Source organism: Thamnophis elegans, chromosome 1, assembly GCF_009769535.1.
Source record: "Thamnophis elegans isolate rThaEle1 chromosome 1, rThaEle1.pri, whole genome shotgun sequence".
Lineage (NCBI taxonomy): Eukaryota > Metazoa > Chordata > Lepidosauria > Squamata > Colubridae > Thamnophis > Thamnophis elegans.
Window position 1 is genome coordinate 51,448,073 of NC_045541.1, and position 22,993 is coordinate 51,471,065.

The window sequence follows — 22,993 nt, forward strand, 5'->3', positions numbered from 1 at the left end:
CAAACATCCACACAACAGACCAAGTAGTGCTGTGCAATAGCTCACTGATGGTGGCCGTTTAGTTCATTGTTGAGTGCAATTATAGTTCTGGGATAAAAGCTATTCAGAAGACATGGTCCCAGTTTTATTTGTTCTGTATCTTCTGCCAGAAGGCAACAGTCTAAAAAGATTGTAAGTGGGATGGGAAGACTCTCTGAGAATGTTATGCAACTTCCTCAAACAGCGAGATGCAACGATGGCTGGTAGCTGGAGCCCGGTGATATTCTGGGCAGTTTTAATGATTCCCTGTAGAGCTTTTTTGTCCGCTGCAGAGCTGTTCCCATACCATGCAAGAATGTCGTATGTCAGGATATTCTTCCTGATCCTCTCAGAGATTTTCTATGATTTCTGATTTTATCAACCATGATATTCATTAGGACTAACTGCACAGGAGCTGTGCTTCTGTTTCTTCCTCAATGATGGTTTTAATCAGCAGTACTCCATGAAAAATGGTCTTCTGGTGGTTGCTCCAGTGCAGGATGCTACAGGCTTCTTCTCTCACCCCTTTGCTGCTTTACATTTACAGGAAGCTACCGAGAGAAACCATATATCAGTGTGGGATGAATTGATCTTAGTTGCACTGATGATACCCAAATATATTTTGACACTCCCAGCTAAATCCGTGATGAAGTGGAGGTCCTTGCTTAGTCCCTGGGGCTGTAAGGATTTGGATGGGAAAAGTTTAATCCCAGCAAGGCTTGAATTTCTATTTATCCTTAAATCATTTGGCGCTCTATTCCAGTGGTAACTGGGGAAGAGTAGCAGTCCTACTGAAGGACTAGTCTGCAACTTGGGAGGCCTCGTAGGTTCACTATTATTGCTAGACAGATAGGTAGAAGCTGTAGCTAGAAGTCCTTGGCTAGTATGTCAGTTGCATCGTTTGGCAACAGTGATCAATGTCTTTGGTGCCTTTGGATTAGATTGCTGAAATTCACTCTAAGCATGGCTACCCTTGAAAATTACTCAGACCCGGCAGTTGGTTGGTCTATAATGCTTCTGCCCACTAGGTGAGTGAGAGCCATGTATGCCCAAAAATTGGTATTTGCTGTAAATCAACACAAGATCCAGGAGAAAGCAAAACCATCCTGCTTCTCTGCATGGATGCCTCTGCTACGAAAACAATCATCCACTGGAAATTCTTAGAGCATCCTTGTTCGAAAATCCTTAAAAACCGAGCTATGTAGAAACACATTCAGTGTATCTATTACTTTTCTTACCTTTGATTGTAGTAATTTATGAAAAGCTTTGATAATTTTAAGGAATATTTCTGTATTACTGTTTTAATTATATGTTGCGGGGTGTTACACAGTGCTGGAAATCAACATATGGTATAGTGGTATTTAAGATAAATATTTTTAAAATGTATCCTTCAAGAGGTTGGCCTTCAACAGAATGGGGTAGTATAAAGCTTTGCCTATATAGTCTTGTACTTGTTGGGACTAGAATATCAAAGCATGAGTAGCTTATTTATAACTGATTTTGCTTTTTCCTCTAAGTGGGTAAAAGTATGTTACCTGCCTGGCTTTGTCATATAATAAAGACCATTATGCAAACCAGGCATCATCGCTTATTCAGCTAATAGTAGTTAAACCAACCATGACTTAATGCAATCTGTAAACCAGGCCATAATTAGTCTGGGATGGTCTTAGGGTCCCAGTTCTCTGAAGATGTTCCTTTTTAAAGAAAACATTTAATTTATACAACTGAACACACTTGAATTTGTGTCTGTTTTTTATGCTTTAGAAGTTTTTAATATGCCTATGTAAAAATAAAAGAATTAAAACAATGCCCACCATATAGAAATATGATTATTATGCAAAGTAGTAAGTGTAAAGATTTACATGCAAAGTATGACATACATACTCCTCCAATATTTAGGAGTCCTGAGAGACTTCACTGCAGTTGGCTTGAAGTTTAAGTACTGTATATAAAATATGTTCAGTCTATCCAGATAACTACCACTGTAAAGTGCATTTTTTCAAGTTGCTTTTGGTGTGTGTGAATAAGCTGATAAATCCAGGACTATCAGCTGAAGATGTACCAGGGTATCAGTAGTGTCTGAATCCAGATATTCCTTTATTCAAGTTTATGTATATGCTTCTTTTTAACAGGACTTTATTAGTTTTTGCAAACACTAGCATTTGAGAACAGAATGGAACATTTTCATTATTGATAAGGAAATGTATCCATTCAGGAAGACTGAGGGGGTGGAGAGGTAATTGGAGATACCAGCATCATTGCATAGTTTTTATTTTCAAGCAGCTGTAATTTATATAACAGAGCAGACCATGGTGACATTCTTTTTAACTTAAACTTGCATTGTTCAATTTTGGTTAAATTTCCTTCTCCCGATTTTAATGGAATGCCTACAATGTTGATTCAGCAACCTGTCTTAACAATATTATATAACAATCTAGTCTTACTGGGTTCTTTATCTAGTGTCTGATTACATCTTTCATAACCCCATCTCCTTCTAGTCGGGAACATGTTCTGTGTCATCATTGCCCAGTCATAAGTCTCATTCTAATGAGAAGAAAATGAGAAGGTGGTGCTATTTTGCATCCACCTGCTTTCTTATTGCTGCAGAGCAAGTTTTTAGTTGCCTCTAGTGTTTTGGAACACAGGGTGTGACACTGTTGAATGGCAGAAGCAATTTTAGGAAAAGCTTCAATTCCTCAGATATGAGCAAATTTCAGCGTAAGGTGTCTCTTCCTTCAGGAACAACAATCAGCTGGTTGGAACCAAAGATTTCTTTGCCAAATCACTTCAAAAATGGAGCTGATCAGAGTTTCCCTGCAGATCAAACGAAGCCAGAATCAGTCAGACAGGAACAGTCCAGTTCCGAATCTGGTCAGCTAACCAGGGTAAGCTTTAAAACCCTTAACTCGGCATTGTGGTTTTGTTTTTTCATTTTAAAGAAAAGGTTTAAAGATTTTAAAGAAAAGGACCACTTTTGGAATATTCAACTATGGTTAGAATTCTCAAGAAAAGAACAGACTCTGCTTGACTAGAGTTTAAACTTAAAATAAGTATTGTTTCTTACTTTTTACTGTTCTTTTAAGCAATAAATGTTGCTGAATATTGGGATAAGTGAACATTAGTGAAACCTTAATTACTGTAGCTATATATTGTTTTAAAGTAATATGTGGGTTAAACCTGAAAACTTTCAAGGAATGCAAATCAAGAACTTCCAGAGGAATTTAACAGTAATTTGCTTTGCTTGACCTAAGTAAAGGGATATTTTGTAATATTAATGAACTTGGGAGATCACATTCCATCACTACATTTTTACTAAAGGCAAATTGAAAGGATGTCCTAAAATACTAGGTGGTTCTAAAATGCTAGGTTATTGAGGCAACTATATATACAGTAGATGGAGATAAACTTTTTTGGTATGGCTGTTTATTGCAGGAATTGTTTTGGGAAGCTCCCTAGGAGTAAACTTTATATAGCAAGGGAGGTTATTATTCCTTCCTTTCTCTATTGCTAGACATAAATCAGTGGAGCTCTTAATAGACTAACAGGCATAGTGGATATTAATGATCTTGCTCAACAAATGCCAGCACTTGAAGGGAGATAGTGCGGCAGTTTCCATTTTAATAGCTGCTGTTTATATATCTTTTTTTCTTCATTTTTGCTTGTTTCTGCTTGTGATATAATATAATCCAGGAAATGGTCACCCTCTGTGGCCCTTTCTTGCTCACAGCATTTGCAACCACTAGAAGAGTTGCACTGGAAAAGACTTGATGTCCAGCTTCTCCTTCAGTGAAGGAGAATTCTCCACACCCAAACATTCCTAACTTATGAGCATAACAGAGTTGAGAATGCAGCTTCAGATGATAATATAACTGTAGTAAGCATTTCAAAGAGAAGGGGAAGTAAAAGTATACTATAAGTAAATAATAAAAGTTAGATAAATTATTGTGGGCAGATGAAAGTAGAGGATTTATTGTATTAATTTTGTAGCTGCTATTAGTTCCTTGTAGCTTTCTTCTCTTCAGGCTCTCCTCTGGCTATTATTTCTCCTTTTTATCCCACGTAAGACGGTTGCTAGAGTACAGAAATAACTAAGGAGCATTTCTTTCAGCCTACTTAGTTGCTCCATTTCTGCTTTCTTCTCTTGGCAAAGATGGGGTGGTTGTGATTCTATTCTATGGAAAGGCAACAAATGACTATATATTCCTCTTTGCACTTGGTTTATGAGGACAAAAGCTCCAGGAACGCTATTATGTTGTTTTAACGATTCAGTCATGTCCAAATCTCGGCGACTTTATAGGCAAGTGATCTCCGTGCTACCCTGTCAAGCATAGCTTCTTTCAGTTATTGGATGTTCATTTTTGTATCAGCTTTGATGTTATCAGGCCAGTGTGTTCTTTGCTTGCCCCTTCTTCTTGTTCCACTTACCCATTCCCAGCATTGTTGAATTCTCCGATGAAGTGGCATGCAAGACATGGCCAAAGTAAATCAGACGTCGTCTTGTGATTTTGGGAGTTTTCTTTAGCCAGGCTGAAATAATTATCAGCTCTCCGCTTCAGATGGCTGAGAAGGCATCTGGATAGCTGTTGCAGTAATAGAAGTATCCAATGACACCTGCACATGGACCGTGGCCTTAGGAAACGTCACATTTGTCTGGTGACAAATGACATGCAGAAGTGAAACCAAGCCACATGTTATATAAACGCAAGGAAAAAAATAATGAGCTTGAATTGTGGAAAAAATTCTGATAACCTAGTAGAATGGTAAAGTGATAGAATCTAAACGTTTGTGTGTTTGTTGGGAGAGTGTAAAGAGAACAGCAGGGAAAAGAAATAGAAAGAGATACTTCACCTACAGCAACAGCTCCCTCTGGAAGGCATGATATCTAGATAAAAATAGGCTGCTTTCTTCTATGGGTTTCTGTGCAGAAGAGATTTAATTATTGTTTGCTGCAAAGATTATTTGATGCAAATTCCACATTGTAACATAATTTAATATGTGAGTTGGTTGCATTGCCAGTACTAAAAAAACCCAAACCATTATAGGACCTTATTATAGTGTAAAGCCTCATCTGTAGGTAGGCTAAGAGAAGGAGAATGTATATATATGGCGCTTGATATCATTCGTTGTTTAAATAAAGAAACACTGTTTCTAGGATTTAAAAAGTTGCCTATACTGAATTGGAGCAACAAATAGTTTGGAATACTAAAGTATTTTAAATACCTTATGGTTTTTTTGGAATTTATCCCAGGAACCAGAGGAAATAAATCCAGAAGATGAGTTGGAAGACACATGTGAGAATAAAGAAGATGACCTTGGAGCTGTGGAAGAACAGCGCAGTGTTATCTTGCACCTTCTTTCTCAACTCAAACTTGGCATGGACTTAACAAGAGTAAGTTACTAAATACTGATCTGTATTAAAAGCAGAGAAATGTGCTCCTATAAACTGTAATTCGTCCTAGCCATGCCATGTTATAGTTCATTCAGAGAACTGACTTAGGATTCAACCATCATATTAAAATCATTATCTCAAACTTGATGTTTAGGATTTGCCCATTAATGGATCTGAAATGAGCTGCTTGCTCTATTTTCAAAACCTATTTAGGTTTGTGAGTTTTTAAGACATGTTCATGGTGTAACTGTATAATTCACACTGTTGCATATTGCTTGTATCATTTTTGTATGTCAGTACATTGCAAGTACCTCCTAATTGATGAGATTTAGCAATAGTTTGTTGACTTACAAGATAGTCTTACAGGCCCCAAGTGCCTTAGAATACTATGAGTCTGATTGGGGTAAAATTGAGCTTTGGTTGCTCTTATGAAATACTGAGCAAAAGGTATCAAAACTAACACTTGTGGCCCTTGCCATTAGCAAAGAATGCTGGGAGTTGCATGGATATTACACAGGCTGATAACCTTCTCTATTTTTCAAAAAAAGTGAAAGCATCAATTGATTAAGTTGCATGGGTTCATGTGGTGATTTCAGAGTCATACGAAAAAAATGTGACTTAGAAAGTAAGTAGAGTAAATGGCAAAGAATATGAATTCAGGAATGAAAGGGCGGGGGGAAGAAAGATATGCTCTGTGTCTGTGATACTGAAAGAAAACTAATATATTAGAATGAAAATGGCCTAGTGTTGTGGAGTAGAGTTGATGAATAGATGCAGGAGGTCATGCTTTAAGATTAACTATGAACAAAAGGACTAGGATGTATGTCAGAAAGTATGAATTAGTGTCATCTAGATTGTGTGAGTGCCTATGACAATAGGAGTCCATGGGTTGTGATAGTTGCATAATGTTTTGCCTGAGTGAAAAGTAGTGAATGAAAAAGCATGATTAACTTGATTCCTAATGAAAGATTCTGAGAATGTAAGTCAGAAAACTTGTATTTTTTGCTTATTAATGAAAATACAGCAGGATAAACAAGATAAATAAAATGAAACTTAGAGATTCATATATAGATATAAATTCACATATACTTTGTTTTTTTCTTTAACATGCTATAAATCAAAACAGATCTTACTAGTTTTACAGCCTAAAGACATCTTAGAAGTCAACAAACCAAATAGCACATTTTCTAAATCCAGTCTTAATATGTGGGATGTCATTTTCTTTTTATCTTCAGAAAAATTTTGTCTTGGGGGTGGAAATTGATATAGGAGAAAAAGAAAGACGTGAAAGAAAAAAGAGTGAAAGTAAATTAATTGCAGGAAGAGAAAGTACTAGGGCTGTATAAAAAAAATTAAAAGGTAGATTATTCTCTCAAGAATAAGGAAATAAGGAAAAAACATGAAAGCTGCTTGGAAAAGAATGAAAGGAATTTTGTTTCGGCATCTCACAGAAATGTGTGAAGTTATGCTAATGAGAAGTAACAAAAAGAATGGTTGATGGAGCAAGAAGCTGAAAGAGACTGTTGATGAGAAAAATACACATGAGAGAATGAAGGCTGAAAGTGTGAGAGTGTGAGATTTGCTGTATAATGTGCATAAAACAAAAATAGTTCCTGAGAATTGGATTAGAGCAAGTCTTGATTAAAATTAAAAGAGGATGGAAATTAAAAACGTTGATGGGAATTAAAAAAATAGTTTGCAGATGTGTGGAAAAGGACTAAAAAAGGGATCCCCCAGCAAAGCTAATGGAATGGAATAAAAAATGAAATTATTTTGGATGAAAATCCAAAAAGAGATTGATAAAGAAGTGAAAGAAATATATATCCTAAGAATGAAATTGAAATAAATGCTGGAAAAACCTTAGGGTCCAAAAAAAGAATTTTTTAAAAATGCTCCAATGCTGCAACATTGCTATCTTTAAAAATAGCAATGTTGCAGATGTAGATGGCATAACTGGAAACATGTTAATATGTTGATATGATTTTGTGAGTTTTCTAGTATGTGTATGCATGTACACATGTGTGTACATTTGTAACTGTTGATGGGAAGACTGAAGTGGTTCTTTTCCCTCTATAAAAAAAGAATGCAAAAACAACAACAACAGAGCAATTAGTTTGTTAAGTCTGCCTGGAAAGCCGTTCGGCAGAATTTTGATTGACACTAAGTGAAATAAGTTCAGTGTGGCTTTGTGCCAGGCAAAGAGTGTGTGATTTGATTTTCAACAAGTCCTTGTTAAACATGAATGTGAGAAAGTAAGTTTATTGTATGTTGGCCAACTTAGAGAAAACAATATGCTAAGAGGAATTATGGAAGGTTTGATGTGTCTATTTTGGTGTGAAATTTAAGGTTGGTTGCTGAATGCAACAAAAGCCGTATGTGATGATGAAAGCAAAGCAGGTGTGAGACTAAATTGTAAAGTTAATGAACTGTTCAGTGTAGAACAGGGAATGAGACAAGGATTTGTGATGTCCCCTTGTCTATATAGATGCACATCTGTATAGCCAATGTTGGAAGTGATTTGGAAGTTTGTGTATACAAGTGATAACATGTTTCTTTTAGAAGAATCCAAATGATCTTCACTGAACTTAAAAATGATGATGGGGTGAACATTGTGGGTTTGCAAGTTAATGTATCAAGACTGAAGTAGTTGTGTTTGATGGGGAAAATGGAGAGAACAATTGGAAATTATATATATATGTAGTGAAAAAACCAAAGCAGTTACTTTGTGTGCCTTGGCAGAATATTTCCTAAAGAGGGAAATGTAGCTAAATCAATTTTAAGATGTGAAAAGGCTGGTTGAAAAGCAGTGGGTGTTCCATTGTCAGTAAATAACTAAAAATGTGCTATGCTCTGTACATGAGTTGGGCATACCAAAAGAAACTTAAAAATATAAGTTGAATACAACAGGAATGGGTTGCTGAAGAAGCATGTGTGACATAACACAAAGGTGTAGGGTCAAGACTAAATGGATTTTAAATGAATTTGGATTACAAATGTGATCGTGATCAATGAAATATGTAAAACTTATACAAGCCAGGCCAAAGCAATGATTGCTTACAAGAATAGAGTGCATAAAAAGACATAGTGAACAGTGATAGTTTAAACTTTCCTCCTCCTCCTCCTCCTCCTCCTCAACACTTGAACTTGGACTACCAGTTCACAGTGCTTTACAGCCTTCTGTACACAATTTACAGAGTCAGCATATTGTTCCCAACAATCTGGGTCCTTGTTTTACCGACCTCAGAAGGATGGAAGGCTGAGTCAACTCCTCCTCTCCCTCCCCTCCCCCTCCCCTTTAAATGTCTTGTGGAAGCATAAAAGCACTATGTATGAGAAAATATCAAAACATTAAAAGCCACAAATGTACAACTGTCATGTATACCATTGTGCCTTCCATTAAAGCATTTCTCTCTCCCACACCCCTTGTTGGCCCTCTAAAAAAAGAAAAGAAAATCAGAAGGTTATTATGCATGTTACTGTAATGTTGTTTCCTTTTATTGTAGGTGGTTCTTCCCACTTTTATTTTAGAGAAGCGCTCTTTGTTGGAAATGTATGCTGATTTCATGTCCCATCCAGATCTGTTCATTTCCATTTCCAATGGCACAAGTCCTGAGGAGAGGATGATCCGTTTTGTTGAGTATTATCTCACTTCCTTTCACGAAGGACGCAAAGGGGCAATTGCCAAAAAACCATACAATCCAATCATCGGGGAAACATTTCACTGTTCGTGGAAGATGGGGAAGAGCGATGTACTGAATGCCACTAATAGTAACTCTTCATCTCATTCTGCCTCCGAGCAAGTGCCTGTTTCAGAAGAGAGCCAGACTCAAGAAGAGTCAGACTCTTACACTGTCCGATTTGTCGCAGAACAAGTGTCCCATCATCCTCCGGTCTCAGGGTTCTATGCTGAATGTGTGGAGAGAAAGATGTGCGTTAACGCCCATGTTTGGACAAAAAGTAAATTCCTAGGCATGTCAATAGGCGTAACCATGGTTGGTGAAGGTAAGTGGGAAATGTTGCAGTGCTCCTTACGCTCTTTGGACAGTTGTGATCTACAGCTCTGGAGAGCTTCATTTTAGAAAGAATAGATTATTGATCGACCTGTGGTGTATTGCTCATCCTTGACACAGCCTGTTCCAGTCTAATGACTTCCTAAAGTGTTGGATAACAGGCTGGTAATTATTGGTAGTCCTTGACTTAAGACCACAGTTGAGTCCAAAATTTCTGTTGCTAAGCAGGGCACTTGTTAAGTGAGTTTTGTCTCATTTTATGACCTTTTTGCCACACTTGCTAGGTGAATCATGCGGTCATTAAGTGAATCTGACTTCCCTCTTTGACTTTGCTAGTTGGAAGCCAGTTGGGAAGGTTACAGATGGTGAACACATGACTCCGGGACAGTGCACCGGTCATAAATACAAGCCAGTTGCCAAGCGTCCAAATATCAATCGCTTGATCATGGGGATGCTGCAACACGTGTGAAAACTGGCCATAAGTCACTTTTTAAGTGCTGTTGCAATTTCAATCAATAAAAAATGGCTGTACATCGAGGACTACCTATATGGGAGTTAAAGTTGGAAAGAGACCCAGGAGATAATCTAGCATGGTCTCTGCCTAGTATGGGAATAACACTGTAACGTCCCTAACAAATGGCCATGCAGCTACTAGTTAAATACTTAAAGTGAAAGAAAGATCGCCACCTGTAAGGCAGTCTGTTGTTTAGTAATTCCTTGAAAGTTCTTCCTCATGACTAGTTGTAATCTGTTGCTGTGTAATTTATACTCATTATTCCTTTTCTATCTACCTGAAAGGCCCCTGAACAAATCTACAATGTCTTTTATGCGACAGCAATTCCTATACTTGAGTACAACTATTATGTCTCCTCACAGTCTTCCCTTCTCCAGAATAAACACATACAATACCTCAACCAAGCTTAAGTTTTTCCTTCCAGGCCCCTTGTCATCTCCGTTCCAATCCTCTGGACAGACCCTGGTTTGGCAAGGTCAATTCCTAAAATGCAGCACCAAGAACTGAACATGATGTTCCAGATGTGCTCTTAGCAATGTAGAATAGAGAAATGGTGTCCTCTCTTGATTAAATCCTTCTGTTGATGCAGTCTGGGACTGAATTTGCTTCCCCCGCCCCAGCTGTATCACACTATTGTTTGCTTGTAATCCGCCACTTCCTGAACTCACACCTTTCATTTTTTCTTCCCATACGAAAGACTCTTCATTTTTTCTGTGTTGAAATTCACCTTCCTGGATTTTCTCATTGTTCTGGTTTATTAAAGCCCTTCTTATCTTAATACTGCCTTCTGCTATCTTCCTCATTTTTACCTCACAGGATTTTTTTAATTTACTAATTTCTCCAAGGTATATATATATATGAGGGCCTAGAATAAAACTCTCTATAAAATTTCTCTTTTAGTGATGAATTCCACAGCTACGACAGTAATGAAAAAGTAACTTTACAATCAATCCTCTCATTTATGACCTTTGCAGGCCCATAAACCAAAGGAAAGCTGAAGTAAGATTATAAGCACAGGAGCATTTTTGCTTAGTGAGCATTTCACTTAACAGCGTTGCAGATCTCATTTGTGGCTTCTCTCATTCTGCTAAATGAGAACTACTTGTAATCATTCCATCTTGACATGATTCCTTTTATATATTTTTGTGTGGGTATGATTGTTCTGAATCCAACTTATGCCAGTATCGTCCAGTCTGTATTTTGCCATATTTTCCACTCTGATCTCAAGGGAGGCTCTATTGAATGATTTGCTGAAATTGGGCCATAATGTCTACCTCATTCCTATAGTTAATTTAATTGTTTATTCTATCAAAAAGGGAGAGAGACTGGATTGAGTTGTCTCAAAATGCCGGACCCTGCCAAACAATGCATTTTGTTCTTGTCTGGGAGAAACCAGATTTTTAAAAAATGAAATATGAAACGCCTTGTAAGGGCAAACAAAGACAATTGCTCTGATAATTAATTGTAATAAAGGCTTCTCTATATCACAAAGGTGTTAGGAGAAATGTTTTGAGAGTTATAACAAGCATAATAGAGCTAGCATATAGGTTTTTGTTTTAGAAGCAAGATGACTTTTAGGTTTCATGATTGAAGAGATAATTAATGTTGCTTCAATCTCCACAGGTTTCCTAATTTCCATATGTGAATTTTTTCTCCAATCAGGTGATCTCTTGTGTGTTTCATCCAGGTTTTTTTTCCTCAATTTTCTTCTGCTTATACATTTCCATTTATGCCACATTTTAGGTCTGTAAACCCTTTTGGTGAATCTGTAACATTACTTATAAATAATTGGCTTTGATAGTTGATGCTTATCCAGCTCAAGTCTGCCAGTTTTGCTCCACATCTCATGTTTGTAATATGAAGCTATATGGCAATATTTATGACTTTTGTTTTTAATTAGTTTGTTTTTATCCTGTCTTTACTATCACCTCAGAAAAGCATAAATTTAAGAGAGTGGGAATAATAGAAATCACTGCACAAAAAGCAAGTTGTTCCCCAGATGTACTGGATTACAGAGCTAATAATGTTAACCCACCATAATGGCTAAGAGCAGACCTCGGTGTTCTACGGCCCATGGTCCACTTCTGATCTCTTATGGCCTGTGGACCACATCCAATCCTTTGGCTGTCCCTGTCTGGGTCACAGTAGTGGCCACGGCAGCCCTATTGGTTTGACCCGCCACATCAGTCCCAGTTTCCCATGCAGCCTCTTGGGAAAATTATTTGCCCGCCCCTGGCTGAGAAGATTGTGGGGTTTGCTGTTCATCTTGGCACCAGGTTGAGGTGGCCTCACTTTGGAGCTTTCAAACTTTTTCCAGACTTGGAAACTGTTAAAAAAAAAAAAGTTCCCCAAACCTCTGGTCTAGAGGGGTGGAGTTTCTGAATGTTGGTGACCAGCTCCACTTCTTCTTCTGCATTTTAGTGATTAAAAGGAGGGGGAACCCTCCCTACAGGGGATTAAGCTTTTTCATAATTTTTTTCTTAATCACATGGAATCTATTCCTTCCAGAACCCGAACGTTTCATGGAATTCAGTTTGAAAAACCCAATTAAAAGTGATCTAATTTTTTTTGCATGGAAGAAAAAAAATCTATAAATGAATTGCTTAATTTATCCCTGTTGGATAAATTGCCCCAACCCTGTTTTTTCTCTCTCTTTACAATGAATATGTTCCCTCAAGTCAAGTTTATCTAGTGGTACAAAGATGAGATTATTTTTGTTTGCGGTCATTTAAGTAATCTTGCATTGCAAAACTGACTGGTAATACAGAATGAGAATGATAGCAAAATGCAGGATCTGCATAGAGGCCCAGCATGAACCTCTGCAACATCTTGGTGATGTAAGGACAGAAGACATGAGTTGCTTTTAGTTAATGTGGATTTCATATTTTTTCTTTCCTCCCTCACAGGTACTTTAAGTCTTCTGGAACTTGGAGAGGAATACACGTTCTCCTTGCCTTGTGCATATGCTCGATCAATTTTGACAGTTCCCTGGGTAGAACTGGGAGGGAAAGTCAGTGTTAATTGTGCAAAAACGGGGTATTCTGCAAGTATTACGTTTCATACCAAGCCTTTCTATGGTGGCAAACTTCACCGGCAAGTATTCCTGTTGGCAGGATTTTTTTTTTTTAAACTGTAGCACTGTGCAGTATTGTCAATAGATTATGTGTGTTTCTGAAATACTCTTGAAATGAGATACTAGAAATTATAGTACTTATGCCTCAATTCATCTTTTTGTTTATGCTGAAGATTTGGAAAATGCATCAAAGTAAGATTTTTGTGAAATACTTTTAAATTTAATTGCAAAGTATTCTTCAATGGCTTGACAAAATTCTACAAATTTTGTCAGAATTAAGTTCCAAGCAAAAACATCCAATAAATGCCCTTGCTTATCTTGTCTCTAAGGCTATAACTACCAAACATGTCTGGATAGGTATTTTCTTAGCTTTTTTAAAAAAAAGAGGAATAATGGTTTTTTTCAACCCTATTGGAAGAACCTTAATGTAGCATCTGGAGCATGTTCATTCAATACAGGTAATCCTCGACGAACAACAGTTCATTTAGTGACTGTTCAAAGTCACAACAGCACTGAAAAAAGTGACTTATGACCATGTTTCACTTTTACGACCATTGCACTATCCCCATGGTCAGGTGATCAAAATTCGGATGCTTGGCAACAAACAAAGTCAATGGGGATGCCCAATTCACTTAACAACTGTGTTATTAACTTAACAGTTGCAGTGATTCACTCAACAACTGTGGCAAGAAAGATTGTAAAATGGGGCAAAACTCACTTAACAAATGTTCCATTTAGCAACAGAAATTTTAGGCACAATTGTGGTCATAAGTCGAGGACTGCCTGTAACTGGTTTCAATAGTTTTAGGAATATTTGGAAATGTCTCTTACCAGTCCTAGCCTGAAAATGCTACAGGTATCCCAAATTACATTCTGCCGTTTTCTGCAGAACCTGATTTTCTAGCAGCCCATGGCCTACCAAGACCGAATCAAGGTTTCTCAAGGGTATTGTGACAGGTTTGACAATTGCTGCACTCATCAGAGGCTTCTCCACATGCCAATGTTGCAGTCAAAGGAAGCTCTTCTTGGCAGTGGTGTCTTCATTTTGGAACATTTCCCCTAGCCACTGAAATAGTGAAATGTCTAGTAATATGCTTAGTATCCCTAGACACTTAGTGTATTACTTAGCAGCATAGAATTAGATTTAATAAGAAAACCAACCACTTGGTTTATTGTTGAACTATGCAAATATACTCATTGTTCCAGTGACTGTGATTCTCCAGAAATCTGTCTTTCAGAAGCAGATTGGTGTATGGTGTTCTGGATGTACGTTTGGTCCTAAGTCATTCTACAGTGACAGGATCATAGTTTGGGAGAAAAACAGAACATTCTAGAGGACACTGGGATGTTCCATACTCAGAATAAGTTTATTGAAATTAGACCCTTCCTTTGCAAGAAATCAAAATATTATAGCAGTTTCACAGCAGCATTTGGAAGTATGTGTATGTCTAGCTCACATTTTCCATAAGGCTTTGGTTTCTTTTTTTCTCTTAGCTATTTTGTTTGTCCTTAGATAGCCAACAGAGATGGAGAAAAAGTATTTTTTTAAATACTGCTGTAATAGAGAGTGGTATTTTTCAGAACTTTCTCAGGCATTTTATATTCACTATACATTTCACAGGGAATACATTGCTAATGGCCGAAATGCTGCAACATGAATTGCTTCTTTGCTTAAATAACATTTTGTGATTTATTTCTGGCTGTGGTAGTATCATTTAAAATGATTTATACTAATTCACTGTATTATTTGAATAGTATAAGTTCTGTAGAACATTATATAAAATGAATTTAATTGATTGATACGGTAGGTAGAAAAGCAAGATTTCCTTGATCAGTGTATCAGTTTTTTTTTAATCCATTCCAAATTTTACTGTCTATTAGCATGTATACTGAGTATAATATCTCTCTGTAAGAGGAATTTATAGCCTCAGCTAAACACTATACTCTAAGCAAAACTACTGTGTTGGTGGTATAGTAAATTGGGCAAAGAACCTTCATTATATTTTTAACATTACTTGATATACCACAGTATATTTATTATCTTGTATTGGTGATTATTAATACTAAAACAATTTTATTTATTTTAAAATGCAAAATTCATTTTACATAAAGATCTGTGAACAAAATGCAAAAAGTGAACAGTTTTCATTAGCATCGGAAATGCAAGTTGTTTTTTTTAATAGGGATGTAAAAAAGATTGCTGGCAGTAGCCATTTATAACTGTGCCAAGTTCTGCATTGCGTCTTGTTTATATAGTTGAGCAATATATCATTGTCATCTCCAGGTTATTTTTTATCATATCTTTTTTCCTGCTGCTTTCAGGGTCACGGGTGAGGTGAAGCACAATGCTACTAACACAGTGGTTTGTAAAGTACAAGGTGAATGGAATAGTATTCTTGAGTTCACTTACAGTAACGGAGAAACTAAATGTATGGATTTGTCAAAGTTATCTGTGACACGGAAAAGGGTGCGGCCTATAGAAAAGCAAGGGCCTTTTGAGTCCAGGTGAGAGAAACTGTTTTCGAAATTATCTCTTAAAATGGAACATAATTTCAGACGCCTATAGTATGTAGCTCAGACTGTACGATTTCCCTCATTTTCAACTAAAGATCATTATTTGACATTCCAGCGTCTGTACATGTGTTTTGCATGTCCGTTACAACAGGCAAATTATGGCCTGCAAGTAGCTTCCTCCTCAGAATAGATTTGATTTTAGCCTATTGGTTCTGGGAGGAGGGGGGTCAACCTTAGCTGCTTTTAAAGAATAAAACGGGAAGTAGTTCATTGTCCAGAGGCTTTTCATTCCCATTCATGAACTTAAAAACTTGAATCTCACCTTCTGAATAGGCTTAGAAAACTGGATCTGCTCCATACTGGGATGTTACTGTTTTTCTGGTGGTGTACCTTCCAGTGTCTAATTGGTTGGAGGAGCAAGATGCAGCTCTTCACCAAGAAAAAGCTGCTTACCCCTATCCCAGGATTGTTCATTAATGCAACTTGTTAATTCAGTGCCATGGTCTGTTTCCAGTTGTATCTAACTTGATATATAATGGCAATAATTTACTCATCTTTATCAAGTGTATCCAGTTGTTAAATATTCAGTTTTCTAAACTTTTTTTTAAAAAAGCATATCCATATAGGAAATGCTGGGATGTCTTAAGTGAGTGATAATTTTATTCTAGTACACACTGAAATATAACCAATAGTTGGGCATTTCCTTGTGTCTTTCAATCCCCCTTTATGTAAATCAGGGAAGAATCATCCATTCTCTTAATTGAAAAACTAACCACAGATACAACTGCCACATGTGGCTCCCCAGTGACACCAGTTATTTTTGGAACATGGGGTTTGTGGTGATCTTGAAAAACAATGTTAAATTTGTCATTTTGGGTGGAGGCCTGGGGGGGGGACATAGTTTCTTGGACATTGCAGGAGAACACTGGAAGAAATTACAGATGGGCTGCTTGTTTAGTGCTACCGTGAGATTGCAGGCGTTAGTTGGCTAAAACTTTAAAAGGTGACCTTCTAATCCAGTGTTTTCTCAACCTTGGCAACTTTAAGACATGCGGTAGACTTCAACTCGTAGAATTCCCCAGCCAGCATGCCTTAAAGTTGCCTAGGTTGAGAAACACTGTTCTAATCCTTTGCCTTATAATGATCGTTTGAGCTAAGATAGGTCTGAGGGGGATAGTTGTAAGATCAGGGGAGCCATTAGCAAAAAAACAAAGGATGAAGCAAGTATTCGTTCTGGTTTAGAAGCTCTATTTTTAGACAACAAAGTGTTTCAATGAAGAAGGTGACAATACCAGTTTCCACCCCATGAGATGATAATAAGTGAATTATGAGAATGGGAAAGGGCTGAGTAAAATTTAAAGGGAAGTGAAGAGTAGATAACCCATAGTTTTAACCAAGAAGTAAGAAAAGCTTCTTTAGCAAGAGGGCATGGCAGGACCCGATTGAGAGGCAAAGCAGATCTGGGCAGCTGTTGGAAAGGAGTAACTTATTTTCAGCCTACTAATCATGCTATACTTGAGAACTGACATAGATTTTTTTGGTTCAAATACATTCATGATTCCAGCACCTGAAGGACAGTAAGGGCAGATTCCTGGAGTATTCAATAGTTTTTGTCACCTCAATCCACCTTTTTACATTCATTCTGGTTATATTTGCATTTAGCAAAGGTGGCAAACAGCCTCAGCTTGCATTCCCTTCCTCCCTGTCAAATTCAGGAAACTCTGGCAACACGTGACGGAGTCCTTGAGGCAAGGGGACATTGAAAAGGCCACAGAGCATAAGAAAGCCCTTGAAGAACAGCAGCGAAATGAGGAGAGGCTCCGGATGGAGACAGGCACCCCTTGGCAGACGAAACACTTCGTTAAGGATGTAAGTAATGAAACATAAACAGAAGAGTGGAAAGGTGAACCTTCAAGCCCCAAATAGGGCCATTGCTGCATGCTTAGCTTTGAAATACCATGGAGGCCTCAAACACTGGTTCCCCTGTATGAGTTTCAAGGCCTGCAGCAGACATGAGGGTATTTTCCCAGGAGGGCATTTTCTCGTGCCTATTTTTTATTTTTTGGCATTGCACACAGTTGTTATCTAAACAGAAGAGCAATGCAAGGTAAGTTCCTTCGTCCATAGATATGAAATGGAAACTCCTCAGCCAGTGCCCTGGCGGTCTTCTTCAGATATATTCAGGTCCCCTTACACTTTTTTCTCTCTGCTCTGGACATGGTTGCATGTGCAAAGGAAGCTGAGAAGAGATACGATGGCAGTGAGTGGGCTGCAAGCATTGGTCTCTCTTGTTCTGCTTCTATTCCTCTCCCCCCACCGCCCCAAATATATTTTTCCTAGCCGCAATACAGATTCACACCTCTTCTCTTCATTTTACAAGTTTTCAGATGTAGCTTTGGTTCGACTTCTTTGTAGAATCATAAGAGTTGAAAGGGGGAGGTGGGGCAGTTCCATCAGCAATCCTCTGTCCAATGTAGGGATCTGTTTTAAAGGCTTGTGCTGAGAGATAGTTGGGCACATACTTCAGAGGGAAGCTTAGTAAGTTTTTCTGGCTCCTCCTGAACTGAAATCCACTTGTTACAAGGCTATTATTCCACTCTAGACATTAGAGAAGTTGTCATGGCTTTCCTCCAAGCAATCACACGTCAGGTGGTGAAGTGTGATCACCTCATCTGCCCCTTTTACCAAAGCTTATCATGGCCATGATTCTCCTAAGATCCAGTCTTTGCTCACCTGGTCATTCTCGTAGCCCTTCCCTGTATTTTTTGCATAGTAGTACTAGAACAGAACACAGTATTTGGGGATGAGGTTTAAGCAATGTGGAATGTAGGATAACATGCTAAGAGTTCAGAGGGAGGTTTTGGTTGGTCTGGCCTGTTTACTTCAGCATTGGTTCTGTAAGTATTAACATTGATTATATATTTCAGGGGAAAGGATAAAAGTACACATTAATGTGAGGAAGTTAAAAGACAAGTTGCTAAAAATTTTACCTACTTCCTATGTCCACACAGCATGGACTACTTAAAATAAATCACAATTACTGACCTAATTCCTTGTCAAAAGTTAAGTTGACAAAATGCTCTTGCCTTCTCTTTATTTTTATTGTAAAACTGCTGTCTGATCTCAAGATTGTAGTATACTTCATCTGTCTCCTTTCTTTCACATTTATTCCCTGAATTGCTGGTTGAGATTACAGTGGCTAAGAGAGCTCATGGCTTGAATGGGATTTAACGTGGCAGCTATATTGACTTATAAAACAAGTGCTGGTATAATGTACTAGATAGGAAAATGTCTCAAAACTGGCACTACACTAGATTTCCTGCTGTGTTTTGAAGGTTCAGATAACCCATTAGCACTTTTAAATTGAATACAACCCATAGTTTTCTTCTGTGAGAATAAGGTCACAGTGTCCTGGGCTCCTGTAACCACTTTTTGTCTGTCTCCATTCATGTCCACCAGAGGGCAGACTTCCCTTTAAGTTTTAAACCATCCATTATGGCCTACAATGTCCAAGCTTGGTCTGCTGTGGCTTTCAGCTGTAGTGAGTGGGAATAATCAAGTTATAGTTTGGGATCTTATGGGTTAATGATATACAAAGATACAGACTATTTGATGCTTAGGGCAATGTGTGTTTTCTGTTGGGTTAATGTGGAAACCATTCAGGTATTCAATCTGTTCTCTCTTTGCAGGGAGATGGCTGGGTTTATTATAACCCTCTCTGGAAAAGGATGGTTGCAGTACAAAATCATGAAGTGGACACTAACTAGACACATTTCTTCATAATAATTCTTCTCTTTTGTCTAATCTGTACAACTTCCAAAATGCTGTATCTTGATTATGAGTCCTTTTGGATTTTTATACAATTGCACAAAATTAAATAAGCAGAAAAGAATAAAACTTTTAGGGCACTTTAAAGTTATAGGAAATCAAAAGGTAGGAGAAAGGACATTTCCGGCTATGTTTCTGCTCCCTCATTTAAAAACCAACCATCTTTATCTGGCACTCAACATTTTATTTGGACATTGTCTTTTTAAGCACACTCTGCAAAAACTGTGTTAAAAAAACCACCAAACCAACCAACTTAGATGCAGAGGCATTGAGAATTGGCTAGGCTATTTTGCTCCAATGGATATACATCCGGAATAAAACCAGAAAAGTGTTTTTAAAATCTGGGGTTCAGTTTGCACCCATATCTGAACTACTTTAGTGCTCCTGTAAAGAGAAGCTACTTTTTTTTGCTGCTTTGGATTACCTTTTGCTGAAAATCATGAAGAGGAAAACTTTTCATAGATCTGACCTTGGAATCAGTATTATGAGATGCCTGGATCAGAACTTGACACTAATTTTTAAAGTTGTTTCTTGGAGGGAAATGTGTGCATAGCTGTGGAAGAATGGGGGATTTGTGTAAGCTACATCATATTTAAAAAATTGTAGTGTAGATTAGAATTGTTAAGTAAGGGGTTTTTCCCGCCCTCCTGCCTGCAAAAAATAAAATAAAATAAAGTGGAAGAGGAAGATGGGGCAGAGGGTAAAATTCAGATCAATTTCCAGCTGATTTTCCCCCCTATTTCCTTCATGAGCTGTTTGTAATTGTTTCACGCTGTAAATACCATGAAAATATTTAGTCTCCTTATAAAAGAAGATTGAGACTTGATTTATGCAACTTTTTTTTCTTAAAAAAAAAGTTGCTTTATATCTCTGCCCTTCTCTCTCCTCTTGCTCCTTGGGTCATCGGCCAAAGTGAGTGAGTGACCTGAGCTGTTCAGGTGAGTAATTTCCTTTCTGTTCTCTGTTCATGGTCAAACATTTTTATGTGCCCATCGAGTAGAGGGGACCGTACCTTTAATTTTTCTATAGTACCCGAAGAGGCTTGCTTTTTTTGCTATGGGGGTGCATACAAAACCAAATGCAATCTGATATCAGGAACTCATGGTCAGGTAAATGTACCCCTTGTTTTTATATTACCAATATTTTATTGAAGTCCAAGAATTGCTGGCAATTAAGAATAGTACTGATTTATTGCTTTCATTCTTATTACTATGAGCTACCTTAATTTTTCTAAGAGTTGTGCCTTACTCTATTTCTTATGATGTAGTCTTCCAATCAGTGTATATACCATAGTCAACAAAAAACAAAACAGCGTCTCCCTTCCATCATGAAAATGTGTGCGTATGTGTGTTTGTCAAGTGCTTTTATTTTTCTTCCATACACAGGGATATATTAGTATATTTAACCACCCAAATGTGGTTAAATAACCACGCTTGTATTCCACAAAGACTAAAAAGAACTCAGAGGAATGAGCTGCCTACAGGTTGATATTTCCTGGTATTTCTTTTTTTTCTTTTTGTTGTGAAATGCACTGAAACCTTACTGTGAGTTGTGTATGATACCATGTGTGATTAACGGGGAGGGACGGAAATAAAATGATCAAAAGGAACTTTTTGTTTTCTCTGCTTTAATAATAACGAAGTAATCTGATTGTACTTGGGGCTGCAGAGGGTGGATGCTAAGTTTCCTAATGGCTTTTAATTGCTGATAGTATCTCTCTTCTTCCTTCCATAGAAAAACTCACATGCCAGTTTATAGTGACTCTAGATAATTGAGATCTTGCAAGCAAGGGTTCAGCTTCCAGGATCTTTAGAGTTCTGTTGAGTAAAAATGTACTTGGAATGTGTGAACATTCAATGAGAGGTGCCAATCAATGGGGAAAAAATGTCAGACAGTTCATAATTTTAAACAAATTTATCCCAAAATAAGTTTCAACAGAACTTCATTTTGGTTACGATACACATTGCAGACAGTCACATATATGCAAATAACTGAAACTTATGCATGTAGAAAGTTTTATGATGTAATCCATTTGTAACTCAAGCTTTATATCAGGACGGGTCCAGTGGATGCCTTAAATTCACGAGGAGAACTAAGGAACTTGGATGAGAAGGATGTTTGTGCTGAACTTCTATTTTGGGGTCCACATGAATTGGCTTGAAATTGAAAATTTGTTTATGCTTCTTAAATATAGAAGAAGAAAAAAAAAGAAAGCACAAGCGATTCACATTTTCTTCAGTTAAAATATGGACTGTGGCTGTAATGGAGAAAAGATTGTTTCTAAGCAAAATTCACAATAAGTTACTTCAGGATTGAGCTAGCAGATTTAGATTTTGGATTCACATTGGTTAACAGATTTTTTTAAATGATATAACTGAATAGTTCACAGCAAAGACATTGGGTTAACACATTCCAAGAAGTGATTTCTCAACTATTCCTTAAACCCATAATGGCATGGTTCCCACATATGTAAGTCATAAATGATGACTTATTAGCTGTGATAGCAGTTTTTACATGTCACTAATATGTGATGGCGGATTTTACATGTTACATTTAAATCAAAGCCAAACTGTAATCTGCCTTTGTGCATTATCTGAATCTGTATTAAAACTAGGAAATCTCTGAAAAGAATTTGTTTTTTAAAAAATAAGAAAGCTCAGTTTTTACCCAGTTAACTTCTTTAAAAAAGTATTCTTTAGAAAAAAAGATAGATGGGTCAATATTTAGTCCATCTGGTAGAATTAATATTTAAGAAGAAAAATGTTTTAAGTGCAAAAAAACAAATGCCTTGTGTATTAAGGTATCTGCTTTAGCATCAAGTGGTTTTTATTCACACAGCAAGGTTTATCTATACTGTAGCCCTTATAGTACCACTTTCCATTTTGCTGATGTGGAATCAGCAGAGCATTCATTCTTGGGAGTCCTGTTGCATTTCACTGTACATTTTTAAAAAGTATTAAATGATTAATATTCTGTGAATCCTTAATATAATCTTAATATAAATGGGTCTTACACATTTTTTTAATCTGTCCAGGAAACTAAATGATGGGGCTAATGATATATTTCTTGGAAAACATGCCCTATTGGTGGTTCTGTCCTGCTTTTATTTCTCTAGTTATTGGATGTTCCTGTCATTATTTTGGTTCTCATCTCTTGAACAATCCATTTTGTTTGCTTCATTGTCGATGCTGTTGTTGTTGAGAATGTCATCACAATCTGTTTGTTCCATCAAGTTGAATCTCTCTGCGACACAATGGGCTGTAAGCCTAGCTTCGGGATCATGATCCCAGCATTCTGTGATGGTGTCGCAGAGAAAATGCATTCCCTGAAATGAACAAAAAAGGAAACTATAGTGTAACTTCCATTCTAAAGCAAATCGTGCTGTAAATACATAAAAATAAGATTCCTAGATCTAACACTTTTACTGGAAATTTCATGCAGGTAAATTTGTAATATTTAGACATTCTAATTTCATAAATGGTAATTTTGTGACTAGGATTTATTTCCTTGGTTGTACTATAAATGGTGGGATGAGGATTCAGTGCAAATACAATAGCACCCATGCTTAATTGTTGCCAAGAGACATCTCTTCCATTGTCAACCTCTCTCCAGTCCTTTCCCTAATGTAAGTTTGATAAAACTGTTAA

At 37.2% G+C, this 22,993-nt stretch overlaps 2 protein-coding genes across 4 annotated transcripts in view; one reads left to right on the top strand and one right to left on the bottom strand.

The window, feature by feature from the left end:
- OSBPL11 (oxysterol binding protein like 11) overlaps nt 1–20,955 on the top strand; it is a 76,043-nt gene extending 55,088 nt beyond the window's left edge. For all 3 annotated transcript variants that reach the window (XM_032215819.1, XM_032215811.1, XM_032215829.1), the window contains exons 7-13: nt 2,758–2,903; nt 5,267–5,407; nt 8,911–9,409; nt 12,838–13,024; nt 15,327–15,509; nt 17,234–17,387; nt 19,208–20,955. In XM_032215819.1, coding sequence (XP_032071710.1) covers nt 2,758–2,903; nt 5,267–5,407; nt 8,911–9,409; nt 12,838–13,024; nt 15,327–15,509; nt 17,234–17,387; nt 19,208–19,285 — 1,388 coding nt within the window. In that variant the 3' untranslated portion in view covers nt 19,286–20,955. The remainder of the gene's footprint in view (nt 1–2,757; nt 2,904–5,266; nt 5,408–8,910; nt 9,410–12,837; nt 13,025–15,326; nt 15,510–17,233; nt 17,388–19,207) is intronic.
- LOC116507594 (TGF-beta receptor type-2-like) overlaps nt 19,707–22,993 on the bottom strand; it is a 55,077-nt gene continuing 51,790 nt past the window's right edge. Inside the window, exon 7 of the mRNA XM_032215841.1 lies at nt 19,707–22,671. Within this exon, the coding sequence (XP_032071732.1) occupies nt 22,462–22,671 (210 nt within the window). The 3' untranslated portion in view covers nt 19,707–22,461. The remainder of the gene's footprint in view (nt 22,672–22,993) is intronic.